The sequence below is a fragment of the Belonocnema kinseyi genome, chromosome 8 (genome assembly GCF_010883055.1).
Source record: "Belonocnema kinseyi isolate 2016_QV_RU_SX_M_011 chromosome 8, B_treatae_v1, whole genome shotgun sequence".
NCBI classification, from domain to species: domain Eukaryota; kingdom Metazoa; phylum Arthropoda; class Insecta; order Hymenoptera; family Cynipidae; genus Belonocnema; species Belonocnema kinseyi.
Genome location: NC_046664.1, coordinates 17,038,986 through 17,059,862, shown reverse-complemented (window position 1 = coordinate 17,059,862; position 20,877 = coordinate 17,038,986). Strand labels below are relative to the sequence as shown.

At 33.5% G+C, this 20,877-nt stretch overlaps 1 protein-coding gene across 1 annotated transcript in view; it reads right to left on the bottom strand.

Annotated features, from left to right (window-relative positions):
- Positions 1-14,456: 14,456 nt before the first annotated feature.
- Positions 14,457-20,877, bottom strand: part of LOC117179087 (synaptotagmin-7) — a 21,521-nt gene continuing 15,100 nt past the window's right edge. The window contains exons 6-8 of the mRNA XM_033370736.1: positions 19,489-19,829; positions 16,479-16,774; positions 14,457-15,641 (exon numbers count right to left, since the gene is read on the bottom strand). Coding sequence (XP_033226627.1) covers positions 15,596-15,641; positions 16,479-16,774; positions 19,489-19,829 — 683 coding nt within the window. The 3' untranslated portion in view covers positions 14,457-15,595. The remainder of the gene's footprint in view (positions 15,642-16,478; positions 16,775-19,488; positions 19,830-20,877) is intronic.

Here is a 20,877-nt window from a genome sequence, read left to right as displayed (position 1 = left end):
AATTTAAAAATGCCCTAAAAAAATATACATATAATTTTATAATTATATACAAAAATCGTTTTAGAAATAGTTAAACTTTAACTCGAGTAATTTCTATTAAAATTTTAATTTAATAGTTGAACTAATCTACAAACAGTTAAATTTTTAATGTTTTAACATTTTTCTGTTTTCTAAATTTCAGTCTGAAATAATTTCATTCAGAGATTGTCCAATTGAAAAACATACATTTAAATTTTGAACGCATTCAATTTATTTATAATTATTAATTTTTTATAAATAAACTTCCTGGTTTGCAATTCTAAATTTGAAGACTTGAATCCCATCGAGTTGAAAATTATTCCTATTTCGTAGTTGAAAATGTTTGAATATAAAATTTCGAAAATTAGGAATTTTTATTTGTTTCCTTTACAAAATTCTAATCTACAAACATTTCAATATTTAACGTTTTGAAACTTTTCTCTTTTTTAAATTTCAATCTGAAGCTTTGCAAAATTTCAAGAGATTGCAAAAGATTTTCAAAGATTTTAAATATTTGAGGATGTTTTAAAAGGTGTCAACGAATTTTCAATTTATTTTTATAATTTACAGAAATTTTAAAGAATTAAAAAATTTTTATAAGGCTTTTCTTTAAATTCGAAAGTAATTAAGAAATCCTAAAAAAAGTCCTAGGCATTTCAAAAGATTTTGAAGGATTTGAAAAATTTGTGAGAATTTTAAAGATTCCAAGGAATTATCATTAATTAAAGTAATTTAATATGATATTTTGAAGGATTTGAAATATTTCCATGAATTTTCAAATTTTTATAATTTCAAGGAATTTCAAAGAATTTTAACAGTTATTAAAAAAAAATTCCAAAGTCCTTTAGAAATCTTTAAAAGGTGTCTAGGTATTTGAAAACATTTTGAAGGTTTCGAAATACTTGAGAGTATTTAAAAAGGTTCCAAAGAATTTTTAATTGATTACAGCAATTTAATATGAGATTTTAAAGGATTTAAAATATTTCAGGGTATTTTTAAAATTTCAAGGAATTTTCAAGAGCTTTAAAAAATTTCAAGAGATTTCTACAGATTTTTAAGCATTATAAATATTTAAGGATGTTTTAAAAGATGTCAAGGAATTTTCATCCTGTTTTTCTAATTTTAAGGAATTCAAAGAATTTTAAAGAAGTAGTATAAAAATCTTAAAAAAAAAGATCAAGGTATCTCAAAATATTTTGAAGGTATTGCAACATTTGAGAGTATTTAAAAATGTTCCAAGGAATTTTCAATTGATTACGGTGATTTAATATGAGATTTAGAAAGATTCAATATATTTTATGATATTTTAATAGATTGCAAGAATTTTTAATTGATTTCAATAATGTAGTATGATATTGTAAAATATTTGAAATATTTTAGGGTATTTTTAAATTTTCAAGGAATTTTCAAGAGATTTCAAAATATTTTAAAGGATTTTAAATATTTGAGGATGTTTAAAAAGATTTCACTGAATTTTAATTCATTTTTATAAATTAAAGGAATTTCAAAGAATTTTAATAATTATAGCAAGGTTGTTTAAACAAAATTCCAAAGTTTATTAAAAATATTTAAAAAATGTCAAGATTTTTCAAAAGATTTTGAAGGTTTCGAAATATTTCAGAGTATTTTAAAAGGTTCCAAGGAATTTTTAATTGAATACAGTAATTTAATATGAGATTTTAAAGGATTTGATACATCTTAGGATATTTAACTAGATTCCAAGGAGTTTTCAATTGATTTCAATAATTTAGAATGAGATTTTTAAAAATTTAAAATATTTTAAGGTATTTTTAAAATTTCAAGGAATTTTCAAGAGCTTTGTAAAATTTTAAGAGGTTTTAAAGGATTTTAAATATTTTAGGCTCTTTTAAAACATTTCAAGGAATTTTCAAATATTTTCAATAATTTAAAGCAATTTCAAAGAATTTTAACTATTCTTTTTCAATTTTTCTGGTTGAACGTGAAACTGCTTTGTTAAAAATCTAGTTTTCTTTTGGTTGATGATTTATCAATTTAGTTGACAAAATTTGTTTTCTGAAAATTTAACTATTTTGTAGAATTTTTTTTTTGGTTTTGTTTAAAAATTAATTTCTTTGCTGAGTTCATGTATTTGATTAAAAATGCCTTTTTTTCTTATACAATTCAGCCTTTTGATTAAAAATGTAACGTTTTGTTTAAAAATTTTAATATTTTGTTTAAAACAAATCTAGCGAATTTTGTTTGCAGAAAACTTATTGTTTTAGTTGAAAATTTAACTATTTGTATTGAAAGTTAGTCAACTATTAATTAAAATTAATGTTACATTTTATAATTATAATATTAACATTAATAATATCTACAATAGTAATAATACTCATAATATATACGCCTGAAAAACACAACCTCAAAATTGACTCATGTCTGAAATGAAGAATCACGTGAAACATTAAATTCGCCAGTTTCTTTCATTTCTTTCAAATGAGGATCGAGATGTAAATACAAGACCACCGAAGTCTTCCGAAGCTATCAGATCGACAATCATCGTACAGCAGAAAACCGAAGTCGAATCGTGCATTGTCGGCTTACACACGAACTCACAGTGGTAATCATGCAGCATCTGTTTTGTGGCTCCCAAACGGTAGGTATGGTGGGGGTAAATTTCATCCACGATCTGGCAGCTCTGGACTTGAAAACTCTCTCAAATGATCATTGAGAGCCCAATGAAATTTGAGCTGTAACAAATTTAACACCAGCGTTTTTCTGTGAAGACATATCTATGAGGTTATCTGTCGGTGCAATTACAAGGAATTAAATATATTGAAAAAACGTTCTCTTTTGGGGAATAGGAAGTTCTGCGAAGGCCGCTAAATGGAAATAGAAATAAATTAGTTTCTGAGATATCCTATTCTTTTAATGTCATTTTAGATAGATGGAAAAAATCGCGCATTCAAAATGATAGAATAATCTTCACTTTTGCGCTAAAATATGAAAATATTAATTTTTCTCTATTCATCGCTAATTACCGGGATGTCCTTTCGAAACTTATCCACAAGTATCCATTTCTGTCTACTCTTTGATATCTCTATCTTCTGTATCTCTCCTAGTTTTTTTATCCAAATAAATCGTTCGCTAATCCACGGCTATCTTTTTCTACCCGTTAGGAAATCCAAAATCTAGATCTTTTTCAATCCCTATTTTTTTATGTAATTGAATCCTTTTCTATCTTTTCTAAAATCTGAGATAGTTCTATCTTCTTGAATCCCAATCTTTATACCTACATGTTTACAGAGCTTTTCCACCTCTATCCTTTTCTATCTGTTATGCAATTTAAATTTTGTGTATCTTTTTTAATCCTTATATTTCTAGCTGATTAAATCTTTTTCTATCTTTTTTTCAAATATATTTGAGCCCTATCTGTCCGAAACCCAGTCTTTCTATCGACATGAATCCACCTTTATCCTATTCTATCCATTAGGCAATACAAAATTTCGTCATATCTTTTTTAATACCTACTTTCCTATGTCTAATTAAGTTCTCTACTATCTTTTCTGAAATATCAGATAGACCTATCTTCTTTAATTCCAATCTTTCTATTCAAATGTATCCACATCTTATCCACCTCTGTCTTTTTCTATCCATTATGCAATACAAAATTTCGCCTATATTTTTTAGTCCCTAGCTTCCTATTTGGTTGAAACGTTTTCTATCTTCTTTCAATGATCCTTTTTCGCTTTCAGCACCTATTGCTCATGCTAAATATTTGTGTTGCAAGTCCATCTTGCACATGAGTGGATCAAAATCACTTTGAGGCCGGGGCACTTTGCTCCTTCGGCCTACGCACAGCCTGCGCATATTTTGAATCATGGAAAGCTTCATATTCTGTAAAGTTTGTTTGTGATCGGTGCTTCCTTAAAATCATGACTAGATGTAATCAGTGTGATAATAAATTATAAAAAAAAAGTAATTTGAATCGACACCTGGCAAATGTGCACGTTTTTTTGCCGACAAAGGGGAAAAAGTGTAAGTGTGCAATATGTGAGAAAGAATTTAGTGGATTCCAAAGTATTAAATTATAAAATATGCCTATATTGAAATATTTTTCGCCAATTACACAGGACCACAAAATTATTTTGGGAGTCCACTGGAATTCTAATAGGTATAATCGATAAAAACCTACAAACCCACAATAATTCATTACCTTGATACACATCTTGATTCTTTCCCGAAAATATTGGGGCCTTCAATGAGCAGGATGGCTGATTACTGTTGGAGCCTACAACGTAATACTAATATATCACATAAACGAGGACCTATTCGCAGATCGTTTGAAACAAAAAAGACACGTTATTCGGAAAAGAAAGGCACAAGAACCTCATCGTGGCAAGGGGACTCACGCTAAACAAGCACCGCCTCTTGAGAGGCGAGGGGACTTTGAATAGTATCATAAGAACTTTACCAAAGTGGTAGAATTAGTCAGACTTCAAAACTTCATATACCCTGACATTAACTGAGCTCAAGTCTCCAAATTTTATTCGACGACAAACTTACAAATTCCAAACTACAGAACCCAAATCAACAAACCTCAAATCCAACAACCTCAATTCCACACACCCAAATACCTCACATCTTATAATATCAATTGAGAAATTGGTATTACTTGGGGTTGGTGGGTGTGGGATTAGTACGTTTGTGGATATGGAGCTTGCGTGTTTGGGGTTTGTGGGGTTGGAAACGAAATTTATGTCAAAATTCCAGGTTTTTAACCATTTTTTGAATTGTAACTGCAAATCCTGACGTGCTGGCTCAATTCTGCAAATAGATTCGTGTTCAGCGACCCCAAAAACATAAAGTATACCTATTATAATCCCAGTAGAATCCCATTTTCTGATCCTGTGTTATTATTATAATGTGCAGAATAGTACGTATTATATGGAGTATAATTGAAGGGTGCACACGTAGATCAACCAACAATATCGGGTCTTTCAGGAGAACGAAATAACATTTTGTAAAATCCAATTAAATCGCCATTTAAGGATAAAACATAAGTTTATTCCTGAGCTGAAATGTTTCTGAATTGCAGCTAAAAATATGTTTGGAAGAAAATGCAAATGCAAGAAACCACGATAGTAGCAAACGGATAAAACTGAAGTTAATTTTAAACATATCCGCTGCTGCAGTTTTAAAAGCTCCTCATGAAGCCATTCCTTGCCTACATCCAAAAGTTAATGGTTCAGTCAAAAATTTCAAAAAGTTTACGATCGAGGCGCCCGATTAAGGATCAAGGCTACCTGCAGGCCATTCCTGAAGCTGTTCTTCTATCGGGCGTGGAATGTAATACGGACATAGAAAGACAATGATTCCACTCAACAAAGAAAAAGAGATCTGCAAACATGGGCCACTTTTCCAAACCAAATGACAGAAAAGAAATGTCACTCAAAGAAGCAATCACGAGTAAAAGTGAATGTGATTAACATTCACTGTGACTTCGATTAAAGATACAATTGGGTGAAATTAAAGAATATCTAGAAATAATATTGTTGCTCTTCTACAATTTAAATGGATACTTTAAACTCGCTTTCCATATTTTCTGAGACAAGTAATATAAAAAAAATTAAAAAATGGAATCCGAGATGGGAGCGTCCACAACTTCTCCTGACGGGATGGCCTTACGCCAAAACTTTGTAGTCAATTTTAAAGAAATAAGGACAGTAACTGTGGACGACCTTAAACAATAAAGGCGTCCGATATTGAAATATTGTCCGAAATATTGAAAGCACTCCGCCAGCAACTCTAGGGCGCGCAGGCCAAAATGAGGATCAAATGAAACGTGGAAACGAATGGAAATGTGATCAGATGTCAGGTTTGGGCAACGGCACGGAGAGGACCCGTCAGCAGCGAATAAGATCGTCTTTTTCGGGTCTTTATACCGAGCTGGCTCATGGAGTCACTGAACAAGATCTTGTTGATTAGTTAAGATACATTAGGCGGTCCCACCTTATGTCCCTGTAGCGCACCCAGTAGATGCCATGAAAGAGGAGGTTCACATAACCGTACCAAAAAACGCTATGGACGAACAAGAGCCGAATCTAGGGGACGTACAAGGACAATTGTTTTATGGTCGACTGTGGTTAGGCTTGCAGCCGCCGGATCCTACCCCTGCTCCTACTGAACTCATTGAAGAGCTCAATGGGAAAAGTCTGCGTCTCACGTTGTGCTTCACTGATGCCATCCTAGAGTTCGCAGACCCAGAATCACTGATAAGAAAAGGTCTGCCGAAATTTAGAGTCAACAAGGACCTTCTGCAGTTAGTTGGTGGCTTGAATATCGAGATAAGGCCTCTGTTCTTGAAGCAGGATATGAGTTTGTTACAGTTTTTGGATATTGCACTGCGGTCGCGTACGTTAGAATGAAGAGCATAAAACTCAGAGTCCGGGCTGCTAACAACTAGACCCCATAAAAATGTGTCAAACCCTTCATGGGAGTTTCGACTTCAAGGCAAGACTAGTAAAATAAGAGCAAAACTGAGACGGTTGTACCAATTTTGAAAGGCAATCGATCTCAGAGACTGACTCGCCACATCGAGGAATTCCTTCACTCACATATTATCAGCTCCGAATGTACAATAAAAGGACAGCTTCGGAGAGAGAGAGAGAGAGTAATTATGCCATGCAAGCTTGGGGACAAAGAGATCTTAGATCTTCGTCAATTGTGTGACCCTTAGGTTATGCAATTGCGCGAATATTTTCAAAACATGACTAAGAAAATTGGACATCTCAACACTGAACAGCTAGCTGCTCCATGGCGAGGTAAACAGCTGCACATGCAACAACCCCAAGCATTACATCTTTCTTGCGTGGATAATGATGCTTCAAGCCTTTGGTTAAGGTGGGGAAACCTCTTTCTGGAGATCAAAGGATTTTTGATGTCCATCCAGGAAAGAGTAATCAAGACGAGGAATTATTGCAAACACACCCTCAGTATGGCGGCAGTTATTGACAGATACCGCCTTAGTGGAGCTCCCAATGAGAACATCGAGCACATAATTTATGGGTGTATGATAAGCGTTCCTCTCAAAAATAACATTAGGCTTCGATATACTGAAAATATCCATAAATGTTCTAAGCTGCAGCAGGGGATCCTGACCGTTTGGAGCGTGAACAAGGTCACCTCACTCGCTAGTGATCTTCTTGACTGGAAACCTTGCGTAGAAATCAGGGAAGAGCTGGTCGCTCGAAATTCACGTAGATGGATAGAAAAACGTCTTTTTCGAAGTTTTCTGGGCGTGAACAACGATAGCAGCTAAAATTTTCTTCTGGATAATATTTTGAGTCGTTAGAATCAGTCATTGGCATTTGAACTAGTGCTTATAAGAAAGATGGATCCTTATGAATGAGCTCTCCAGTATGAACATTTGTTTACTACAGGGTTTTCCAGTCTGAATATTTGGATTCCTATGGGCTGCCCAGTAGGGATGTGGGATCCCTATAAATAGGCTCTCCATCGTGAATGTTTCAAACCCTATAAACGGGCTCTCTGAGATGAATGTTGCATCCCTACAGGGCTCTTCAGTATGATTGTCGGATCCCTATATAAGGGATCTTCAGCGTGCATACTCGCTATACATGATGAATGCGCAATCAGAATATAGAGTTTCGAAACAATGACACAGCAACGAATCTACTAATCACTTGCCGTGTTTCACGAACGTGTTTAGTAGCAAAGTGCCAGTTCATGAGTATCTGTGGGTGGAAGGTGGAACGACTTAATAATAATAATAAATAAATAAAATCAAAAAAAATATTATAAATCATTATTCATCTTTTTACCTTATAAATTTGATGTTAGTACGAAGTTTTTAAATCCTCAAAAAGAAAATTGTAAAATTTTCTGAAAAATCGCAGTTTTCAGATTTGACATTTGCTTATGACTAGTTGAAAGTTTGTCTTATTGGCAGTGCTAAATAAAAATTTTGCCGTATTGACTATTTTAGGTATTGTTTTTAAATGTAACTAATTGCAAATTTAATTATTAAAATGTTCAACTAATGAGTTCTGACATGAATACATTTTATGGAATATAAAAAAAAGTGAGATTTGAATTACATGAGATCAGCTTTTAATTCAACAACCTGTCCATTGCAGATTGGTCTTGGTTGTTTTTGACAAAGGCATTCAATAATCATCTCGAAGAATATAGAAAGACTTTAAAGGGTATACTTTAAAGAATATAGAAAGACTTTAAAGGGTTTCTAGCGTGCCGCGAGAAAATTAAGAATCAACTATCAAAGAATCTTGAACATATGAAAGTGTGCTCAGAACGAATAAACAAAATATAACGAGTCTGAATCCTGAAACAGCGTGCACAAAAAAGATACAATATCAAAATATCTTGGAGCCTGTAACAGCGTAACTAAGAACAAAAAACGTAAAAAATGTTTTGGAGCCTATGACAGCCTACTCAAGGAAATTCAGATAAAAAATGTTTTGGAGTCTGTAAATGCATACTCAAGGATATCAAAAGGGACTCAGGAGCCTGGAGAACCTACTTTGAGGGAAAGAAATATCTGGAGACTGTGGCAGCGTACCCAGTTCAAAAACTACAAACCTTTATTCATCTAGAGCGTGAGGCCAAACGGCTACTTGGAGGGGTAGTCTGGCTGTAGGTTTCCGTTTTCCGTAGTCCACGTCAAGTATTCCATTTCTCATCTCACCTGCCTTCTTGTGCCCTCTTTAGTTGCGGTGGATTGCGGGAGAGAGGATCCTGTGCTTGCAGTTGCCTCCTTCCCGAAATATTCTTTACTGCCTATCGCCTTCCAGATGGCTACATTCGCGTTGGAATTTTCCCGCGAACTCAGATCATCTAATCACAGGCGTTGATCAAAAGGACCATTTCATCTGCCCCCTTTTCAAGAAGAATCCTGCTCAGGGATCTTCTTAAAACGCCAACAGTTTTGATTGATGTCGAGATCTTGTAGTTTCATACGTTCCTTAGTGGAAATGTGGAGCACCATTTAATGCAAATCGTCCTCTTAGGAGTTTTCACCGAATATTTCCTCGAATTTTCTGTGAAGAGAAGATGCTTTGCTAATGATCTTCTTGACCCGTTCCTTGATAGATTTCATTCACTTAGGATTAATAGTGAGCGTTGGGAATTTTGGAAATCGGTTTCTATGGGGTTTCTGGATTGATTCCGTGAGGGTCTTGTTCAGGCCTAGAGCTTCCTCAGTCCTTTCCATTGGATCCCTTCCTTGGTGCCAGATAGATATCATGATGTTTGATCTATTTGCGCAAAGTAGTTGTTTCTCGTGGTTCAGCTTGGGTAGAAGCATATACTTTGTAAAGTTGGAGGTAAGACATCACTTGAGTCGAGGCATCCATTTTGCTGTAAAAAAGAATTCAGTTACGAAATACAGTAGGACCTGTCGGATTAGGACGGACCGGGTCTGCACTTTCGACCAGGAGGGCCGCAGAAACAAATCTTAGCTACACACTCACTGCCTTCCGTCGCGTGGAGTCTGCTGCGTTTTTACGTGCGTGCGCCTACCGCTCATGGTCAGTGGAAAAGTTTACGATTGGGGACCACTTCCCTCTGATGATTTCGATGCGACGGGTCCCGATGCGACAGGTCCTACTGTATGTAGGAAATAATATGTGTTTACAGGAGCTATCAATGTTACAATATAAGGGCACGCTGTCAGTGGCTCAGGCTTAGATGGGATGATATCTTGTCATTTAATTAGCATGGAACATCCCCCTTTCTAACGACATCCTATGTCCATGTCGTTAAGAGCTTTGACGATAGCTTAAAAACGCCGTATGATTTGACGTTGTCTTTACGATATCGTAACGAAATGGACATGGGATATCGTAAAGTTGTCGTGAAAACGTCACCAAATTTTGTGCCCACTGGGTGTAGATTCGCCTTCCAACAATTTTCTTCTCTTCGCAGGAACCCTCAAAAATTTCCATAAATTTAGCAGTGCGCTTTAGCAATTTATCCGATAGTTTATAAGCTTTTATCAGCACCTTATCGTTCATCCGACATGTGATAAATTTTTTAGATATATTTTACTCTCCTGCTCTGCTCAACCCTTTCTTTCGGATCAAATTTTTTGCCCATATCAATTTCTCCTTATGACTTGATTCTTTATTTTCTGTAGCTCTTTGAATACATTTACTTTAGAACTCAAAAGGTTCCTTTTACAACATAAATTTTATTTGCGTGAATCTTGTTGTTTGATAGTGAATTCAAAATGCTTATGGCCCTGTTGTAGAATGTGTAAGAATTTGTGTGTTCTCTATTTACTCGTTCGACCACATTACCCTGCCGATGTCTAATTGACGTAAGTGTGTGTTCTATTTCGCCCTTTCTTAATTTATTTTTCCAGTTTTTTATTGTTAATTGGGTTCCGTGACCCGTGATGCTTCTTTTAGGTTTTCCTATTTGAGGAACAAAGTTTTCGAATATTTTCGTGATAGTTTCCTGGGTACTTTGCCTTCTTAGAGCAAATAGTTTGACATACTTAGTAAATCCATCCAATGCCGCTAGTACATATCGGAATCCAAATTTTGAACCTGGCAATGGACCTTAAATGTCGATAAATACGGCCTACAGAGGTTCCGTGATTATTATTTGTTGGGAGAGAGCAAAAATACTTTAATTGTAATTTTACTGTTTTGATAGGGATGGTAGGATCCGATGGTTTTTCTGAGAACTCTATATAAGTCTGGAAAATGGAAATCTTCGCTTATTATTGTCTATAATTTTCGCATACGTATATTCCCATATACCGCGTAGTATCCGAGAATTAAATCCAATACTAATTTTGCTGGTAGACAAATTTTCCACTAAAGGTTACATTTTTAAACAGTCATTCTCCAACATAGCAGTAGTTATTGATATTGGTGATGTTTTCTACGATTTTACTGAGCCTAGGATCTTCTTTTTCACTCTTTTTTAATTCCAAAAACTTTTCTTTGCAATTTTTCGTGGATCGTTTTACTAGTTGATAAACTGCAATTTTTTTATACCTAGTCTGAAGTTTTTCGTAATCGTTCGTTGTCTGTTCAGTACGTCTACGCTGATATTGTCCTTCCATAGCAGTATTCAAATTTTATCATGTAGTCTTGGATTGCTATAATCCACCTCGTTAATCGGCCGCTTAACAACTTGCAAGATTAGATGAATGTGAAGGCCATGTGATCAGTGCTGTGAATAATTTGAGCGCTCAGTGAAAAAATTCGATACTTTTTTAAAGACTAGACAAGAGCCAAGAGTTCCTTTAGTTCAAAGAGCATATTTACTTGAATCGGTTTGAAAGTGAAATGCTTTTGCTGGATTTGGGAAATAGGGCATGATTTATTTTTAACTTTTTCTATCGCTTAGTCTATTATCTATTATTTTAAGAAACCATTAAGAAACCATCGAAAAGTTAAAAAATTAATCTAAAAAATTAATTTGATGTTGACTTGAAATTGATTTCAATACCTTACGGTCGACAAGTGGATCGATCTTGGAAAACGGTTTGCCGGGCCTCTACTTATAGGTCCGAAGACTCATTTCACTTTTGGTTACTTTTACCCTTCTGGAATTAAAAAGATACAGATCCTATCTTCTTGAATAATTTTGAAACTACGACAGAAAGCGATAAAGAACATGTATACAATTCTATCTCTTTGTCAATCTAAATTCATGTTTATTCTTTTCAACGTCTTTTCTATCTCATCCTATTCTTTATCTATCCACGACTATCATTTTTATCTCACTGTCAATCTAAATTTCCGTCTTCCTTTCAATACACTCTCCTCTATCTCATTCTATCCTTTATCTACCCATGTCAATATTTTCTACTTCTTTGTGAAACTAAATCCACCTCTATCTTTTCTAATGTCCTCTTCTCTACGTCATCATCTCATACATCTGTCAACATTATCATTTTCTTCCTATTTTTCAATATAAATTTCCGTCTATTTTTTTAATTCCCTTTTCTCTGTGTTATCCTGTCCTTTATCTATCCACGTCAATCTGTCTGATACCATGCTGGAAGTTAAAAGATGGAGATTTTTATCTTTTTGAATAATTTTGAATCTTCATGATAGAAAGAGATAGAGGAAATGTATCCGATTCTATCTCGTTGTCAATCTAAATCTACATCTATCTTTTTCAATACCCTCTTCTCTATCTCTATCTTTCTCTGTCAATCTTTTTCAACATCCTCCTGTTTTATTTGATCCTTTATCTATACTCGTCAATATTTTTATATCTTTCTGTCAATCTAAATTTGCATCTATATTTTCTAATCTCCTTTCCTATATCATTGTATCATACATCTATCAATATTTATCATTTTTGATCTATTTTTCAATGTAAGTTCACGTCTAGCTTTATCCCGCCTCTATTCTCTATCTCATCCTACCCTGTATCCATTTAAGTCAAACTTTTTCTATCTCTGTTAATATAAATTCGCGTTTATCTTTTTTGATATCCTCTTCTCTATCCCATCCTATATTACATCGAGCAACTTATATCTTTTTCCATCACTTAGTCTATCTGAACTTACGTGTATCATTTTAAATCCCCTCTTTTTTATCTCACCCTATCCTTCATTTATGTACGCCAACCTAAAGGTTTCACCCTGACGGAAGTGCAAATATTGAAAAAGATAGAAATTGGAGGACAGGAAAAGATAGAACTATTATATCTCTCTTTTTATCATTCAATGAGTCACTTTGCATCTCTGAAACGCTATCTTTTCCAATCCTCAAACTTAATAGTTTTCTATCTCTTTTTCCAACTTTCATGACCGAGGACTCTTATCTTTTTCTGTAACTTAGACTATATATCTATTACGAATTTCAATCTTTTCAATCTCTTTCTCTATCTTCCGTAACCAAAGAACCTTATCTTTTTCTTTACTTATTCTATCTCTTTAATATAAATTTGGATCTTTGTCTTTAGCTTTTTCTATCTTCCGCAATTGAGTAACCTTATAATTTTCTATCCCTTAAAATGAGGCAGTTGATCGATAAGTTAAGTAATTTATTCAAAAAATTAATTTTACGTTGACCACGTACCAGAAAGACATAGTGGCGCAAATTTATATTACAAAAAAGATATAAAAATATAGACATTGATAAATGTAGTATAGGCTGAAATCGAGAAGAGGAGATTGAAAATGATAGATGGGAATTCAGATTAACAGAGATAAAAAAAAAAGATTGACATGGATAGATAAATGATAGCATGAGATGAAAAATTGGGATAGAAAAAGATAGACGTGAATTGAGACTGAAAAATGGATAGAAAAAGATAGATGTTGATAGGTGTAGTATAAGATGAAATAGAGAAGAGGATGAGATAGGGAAGAGGTGATTGATAAACATAGATGGAAATTTATTTTGAAGAAGGAATAGAACAATATTGACATAGCTAAACGAAGGATAAGCTAGAAAAGAGGACAATAAAAAAAGTAAAGCAAACATTAATGTAGATTAACAAAGGGATAGAACAATATTGAACTGAATAGATAAGGGATAGGATAAGATAGAAAAGATGGGATTGAAAAAGATAGACGTAAATTTAGATTGACATTGATAAACGTAGGATTGAGTGAGATAAACAAGAGCAGAGTGAGAAAAATAGACGAGAATTTATATTGACAAAAAGATTCATAAATGCTAACGTGGTTAGATAAAGAATAGGATAAGATAGAAAAGAGTAGATTAAAAAAGATGTATAGGAGACTAAATTCACAGAGAGATAGCAATATATTGACGTGAATAGATAAATGATAGGGCATCGAGATGGCGTAATCGGTACATAAATCTGCATTACCGACGGAAGGTAACTTATCAATCAGCAGAACCATACTGGGTCTGCAGGTAGCACCATAGTCCTGTTGCGACACTACCTATTAAATATACTTCAATATGTCTGAAATATATACAGTATTTTTTCATGATTTATAGACTGAGTATCAAGCTCCACTATAATTTTTTTAAACTGATGGTTTTTATCCCTAATAAACTACTTTTTGAATGTTGAGGATACTTTTTCGCTCAAAAATTCAACTACTTTTTTTGTTGAAAATCTAAGTTTTGTTTAAAATGAACTTTTTTATGAAAAAGTCAAATTTTGTTCTGAACAATTCAAATTTTTGGTCCAAAAACTCAACTCTTTTGTTCAAAATTCGTCTCTTTAGGTTTCAAATTAATCTTTTTTGGTTGAAAAAATGCAATATATTTTGTCTTGAAATCTGAGGAATATTTTACATTCATTAATTTTACTTAAGAGAATGAATTACCCTATTGCCGTAAAAAAACCTCTTTTTTCCTATTTTTAGAGCATTTTGGGCTCTAAAGACTGTGATTTACATTTTCAAAAAAGGTTAAATTCAAGGATTATGAAAAGAATTAAAGAACAAAATTTTGTTTATCTTTGTAGAATCTTTATAGACACTGTTCCATATCCTTTGTACTTTTCTATGCTAGAGATACATTTAAATAGTCAAATGAAACAGTTCGAAAAAATAGTTTTTTTTATATATATGCGGCAAGGTCCAAGCCTTATAAAATGATGTTGCAGTCGCATCATACAATTTTACAGATTTATATTTCACAATATATATTTATATTTGTAGATAAAATGCATTCGTTAGCCGTACATAAGACATTGAAAACGTACAGCTTTTAAAGGAACTTTCAACAAGTGATAAAGTACTCTGTCAAACAAAATTGCGGGTGCATTGGACAAACAATTGCATTTAGCAAACAATTGCATTTGTGCGTCTGCGTATTTTCTTTGTTGAGTTTACAATATTAAAGTTTCGAAGTTTTCACTGGAAGACGAATGCATAAGTTTATTCTAGCAAGAACTAATGTTAGAATAATTTAGATAAGAACGAAATTTGAATGGTTACTGATTTGGTCAACGGAATGTATGACTGGACTCTAAATTTAAATTGAAAATTAAAAAGAATATATCATTCAAATTATGGATCAAGTTAAGGATAGTCTAGCAATTTATTGTGTTGCATTTCAAAAATGAACCCCTAAATACACTGGAACCTGGACTTAACAACAGTTTCGGGCATGGCTTGCAGTGGCCGTGATCGTAAGTCCAGGGAATCTAAGCGTGAATAGGCAGGGCCGCGTGAATCATTTCTATTGGTTTTGGACACTGCTCTTTCGGTCCCTCAATCCCCGCATCGACAAAATACTGGAGACTTTAATTCTATTATATCGTAAGTCCAAAGTTCTTAATTCCAGGTTCCAGTGTAGGGAAATGCAAAAACGAAACAAAATTGAATTTTGGAAAAACTCAGATTTTGTTTTTGGATCAGATTTTGATTTAAGATCAGTTTTGATTGTAGATGTGCTTAAGGTTTGCAAACGTAACAGGCTTTGTGCAAAGCGATGATATAGTAGGTTTTTTTAAATCATTTTGTACATTTTTTCGCTGCACATTTTCACTTACGACGGGTGGACAAACCAAGTCTGGCCCACGCAACCACTTCTAATCACAAAATCTAAAAGTCTTGAGAATTTTCCTTTTTTATCTTGACAGTTAATAGTAATTTCCCCAAAAAGGGACGATTGTTTTAATTCAAGTTTATTAAAACAGGTTGGCCGCAGGTCAAGGAAACCCTGGAAATCAGACAAAAATCAGTTGGTCAGGGAAAGTGAGGGATAAACAAAAATTGGCAAAGTTTATGATTTTAATTATTGAAATATTACCAGTCATCTCTTATGAAAGAAAACACATTACCTAAAGACGTTTAAAGCTTACACGAAATAATTATTTCAACAATATTTTTGGTAATTGAATCACTTTCCTTCAATTCTTCTAAATTCACTCCAACTTTGCTAAAATCAATGAAATCTTTTGGATATTAAAAATTCAGTGAGCACCAAATTTGGCGACATCTTTATGACATCTTATGTCCATCTCGAAAAGTTGTGGTAAAGATGTCGTAACGATGTCATAAAGACGTCGCCAAATTTTGTACCTACTGGGAATTTGTTTTAATTCATTTGAAATGCTTTGAATTCTTTTCAATTCAAAAGAACATGAGTGATAAGTTATTAATTCATATTTCTTTTAATCCATTTATGAAATGTTCTATATTGAAGACGTTACAAGATTAGAATTTTGGCCTTGAAACATGTAATGGTCAGGGAAAATAAGAAGTTAGTTAGGGAATAATAAAAATGAAGTTTTGCGGCCTTCCTCTTAAAATATTTTACCGGCTGTTAAAAAACTCTAAATAACAAAATATATCGATAGACTCTTGAGACTTTTGATTTGTATTTAGAATAAGCTCAATGGACAATATCGGGTCTAAAAATCAGGTAATGATTGTGCCAGATTCACGCGAGTCGATCGGATCTTTCTTTCGTTTTTTGTGTTTCTCTAAAACGACCGAATCGTGAATTTTGCAGAGTTTCTTGTACTGATTTCAGTAAAAAGCTTGAAAATCTTACTCAACGTTTTCGTTGACGCTACAATTATCGGGCTCGGTTAATGAAAGCCACTGGGCAGAAGCTCCGGTACCAGTTAAAACTCTTCGGAATAACTCCCGATGGCAATTGTCGGAAACTTCGCATCTGGCTAGGAGTTGACCAGCTGCTCGTAGTACGGAAAACTGTAATTTTGAGGTGGCCAGTGCCTCGCTGCATATATCAAAATTCAAAATTTCACTCCATGCAGGACTTGAACCTTCACGACGAACTCCTGTTTTCTTTTTCTTCACGCTTTTGTCATCCCGGATGACTGCCACCTGAAATGATAAAAAAAATGGTTCAAAGTAGCCCTGCTGGAAGTAAATGGATAGCGTTTCTATCCGTTTGAATCATTTTCTATCTTTAAGATTGAAATGGAAAAAAACAATCCCTACCTTCTAATCTCTCTGAATCTTTTTCTATCTTTTCTACAATCTAAGATAGCCTTATCTTCTTGAATTTCAGCCTTTCTATCTAAATGAATCCACAGTTTATCCACCTCTATCCGGTAGGCAATCTAAGATTTCGTCTAACTTTTTAATTCCCTATTTTCCTATCCAAGTCCATCCATTCCTATCTTTTCTGAAACATCATATAGCTCTATCTTCTTGAAAGTCCAGCCTTTCTCTCTAAATGAATTCTCCATTTATCAACCTCTATCCTTTTCTATCCGTTAGACAATCTTAAATTTCTTCTATATTTTTCTATCCTTATTTTCCTATCCAGGTTAATCCATTTCTATATTTTCAGAAATATATGATAGCCCTATTTTCGTCCATCTCAATCTTTCTGTCTCTAGGAATACACAGCTTATCCACCTCTATCCTATTAAGACGTTAATTCAGTCAAACCTTTTCCCTTTCTTTCTTCTTTATTGTTTAATCCTTATTTTCCTATCCAGGTCAATCCATTTCTATTTTTTCAGAAATATAAGATAGCCCTATTTTCGTCAATCTCAATCTTTCTATCTCTAGAAATACACAGCTTATCTACCTCTATCCTATTAAGACGTTAATTTAGTCAAACATTTTCTCTCTCATATTTTCCCTTAACCACCCCCTCAATTTCCCTACTTTTTTATACACACTTCAATCTTAGCTCTCCCTCTCTTCTTCAACTTCTTTCTCACATACTTACCCCTCTCCACATTTTTCCAGGTAACATTATCGTTCTTCTTTTCACCATATTCACATTTAATTTTTCTAGTTGCCTTCCCTCCCTTTTCCTACTTCCCCTACGCCCGCTTCTCCTACTTCTCTTTTCCGCGTTTCACCTTACTCCTCTTACTCCTCTTACACCATACTTCCACTTCCCTCATTTTGCCCACTCCCATCCCCTAATTTCTCCTCACTTACCAACAATTTATTTCCCCCTTTTCCCCTTTCCTCATTTACCTTACTTGCGCTACTTCCTCTCCCATAATCTAACCTCCCTCCCCTTCCTTCACTCCCTGGGCAAAAAGTATGACGGGTGGACACCCGTAGTGTAATCATTGAATACATAAAACAGGCAAAATTTGGAAGTCCTCAACAACAGCTCCGATATTGATATATTTTTTTAAATTTTGTTTTTTTTTATATTATTTAAAATCAGAAACCTTTTGGAGGGGAAAAACAATTATTTATATTGTTTAAACAATATTTACAATATTTATTTAAAAAATTAAGTTTTGTTCCCATGTCTTTCTGAAAATCTCTTTATATAGTAATTTTAGAATAAAAAAAAGTTGTTAAAATAAATTGTATATCAATAATTATAGTTTTACATCGTAAAAATTTGCTGTGTGGGTCAAGAAATATGTACGTGTTTGACACACTATTGCGTTATATTTTGTTAAAAAACCATCTTTTAAAGTATAAAATTAATAATTTTAGTCGAAAATTCCACTATTGGGTTAAAAGTTGAAGTAATTTGTTAAAAATGTACTGTTTGGTGCATGGCTTTCGTTGAAAATTGATATCTTTGGTTGGCAATTTTAATTCTTTTTTTGCCTTGTATAGTTGAAAATCCAATAGACTGTTTAAAAATTCATTTTTTTTTAAATTCGCCTTTTTCATCAAAAAATTAATTTTCTCGGTTGAAAATTCATGTTTTCGGTTAAAAATTAAATTACTCAGTACAAAATTATTCTGTTTTGAGAATAAGAAAGTTTTGTAAACATTTATTTTGATGTTTTTTCAATTTCTAAAAATTGTTATTCACATTTGTATTTTCCATGTGTTTTTGGACGGCCCATTCTAAATATTTTCGAATCCCCTAAAATATTTTTTCGCAAAGGTTATAGTTATTACTAAAGCTCTGAAATAATTAATTATAAATAATTTTGATCTCTTCGAGATATTATTATGAAAAGAGACCATAAGAAAGAAATTTTGGAAATCGATAGTTTCAGAGTTGTTTGTGGATATTTAGGGAAAAGAAGGTAATAAGTTGTTAGAGACTGTAAAAATAGATAAAAATTTTATCTACTATCTATTTTTTGGTAGAAAATTAATCTTCATTGTTAAAAATTTAACTATTTGTTTAAAGTTTGGTAAATGTAATAATCTAAATAGGTTGGTTTAGAGACAACTATATCAATTATTCAATTAAAAATTCTACTGTTTTGTAGGTCGTTTCTATTTTTGGATTAAAAAGTTAACATTTTGAATAACATTTGTTTTCTCTATTGACTATCAAATCTTTCTTTAAAACTTAATTCTTGTTGAAAATCTTATTAAACTCCCCTTCATCCAAATCTTATTATGTTGTTTTTTTGATAACTCTCAAATGAACTAAATAAACAAATTTATCCTGTAAAAGTTACGTCAGATAGGTGGAAGGACGGGTGGGGGGGGGGGGGCAAAATCACGGATTCAAATTTGCAGAGAAAAATTTTACAACATTTGTGTACAGCCCTTCCTAAACTGATACCTATGATAAATATTCGATTTTAAAAAACTTGAAAAAAAAACTTTCTGAATAAAAATGATATAAAACGTAAAATAATTACCTGGACGTATGGTTCAAATGTAGTACCAGGGTCATCAGCACTCGGTAAACTCCGAGCTTTGATGACGATAACAGTAAGTTTCTCAGAAGAGGGTTGATAAGACAACGAAACCATAAGTTCACCAAGAGGTGGTGCTTTAAAACCATCAGCACCATAACGAAGAACAGACTTCGTGATAGTTTTGGGGGTTAAGTTTAATTCAACAGTTGAAAGAGGAAGCTGAACGTATCCAATTCCTCGGTGACGGGATAGTGCTTCAAAATCAAAAAGAAGGATTTCCAACGTTCTCTCAGCCAGAGAACAATGGGGCGGGACTTCAAAAACGAAGTCCTCGTCGAAAACTATTGAAAAATGTAGATAATTAGTATTGTTTTAGACTAATAATATTGATTCTATTAATCAGGGTTGCTACAAGACCTGGAAGACCTAGAAAATTAATGGTATTGTGAAAAAGTATGGTCAAGGTTAAGGTTCTTAAAACGACTCGGGTTTCCGCCAGATCCCTCGTACGTCTACAAGAATGCATTGTGTTATGTAATATTTTAACCACAAAATCTAAAGGCAATTTTTTCGGACCGAACAGAGAGATTTGTTCGAAAAATGTTGTATTTTTTGTGTGATTGAAAATAGGAGTTCAGGGCCTGTAAAATGCAACATGCTAGCTACTGTGTATGCTAGGCTACAATCACTGGGTCTAGTTTCAAGTCCCATAAAATCTGCAAGTAGCGTATCTTTGTCGTTTAAAACAATATATAATACAATAAAATAAACAATAGATAATATTATTTAATTAAAAAAAGGAACTAATTTAAACAAACTTTGTGCTGGTAAGGAAGTTATCTTTTTCGCAACTTACCATCAAATTTTAGTGCAGAATTAAAAATAATAAATGAATGAATACAGCGAAACTCCGAAACAGCCCTCCCCAAAATATAGTTCTTCCGGCAATTGACGCCACGCCGCAGGTAGGAAAAAGGTAGGTAAAAGGCGCTGTGGGGAGTATGTGGTGGTCACTCAGACGTGAACAAACGGAAGCGTTTACCTGCGGAATGGAACTCAATCGGGTTTATTCCCCACCACCGCCAGCCTCAAAACATGCACAGTGTCGAGGTTTCACTGTAATGATAATTTGAAAAAGTAGATATTTATCAAATAATTTATAAAAATGGTTTGAAAAATGTTTCCAATGACTGGAACAAAAATCACTATTCACTCTAAGTGTATTACACGCAGAAAGAAGAACCTTATATTTGACTGAAAATCAAGTTTAATCCACTGATCTTTCAAGTACGTACAGTCTGTCAAGTTAAAGCGTGGGTAACTTTTTTGGTAAAATATTTTATTTAAACGCATGTTTCTACATGGAATTACATTTGTCAAGGTGTCGAG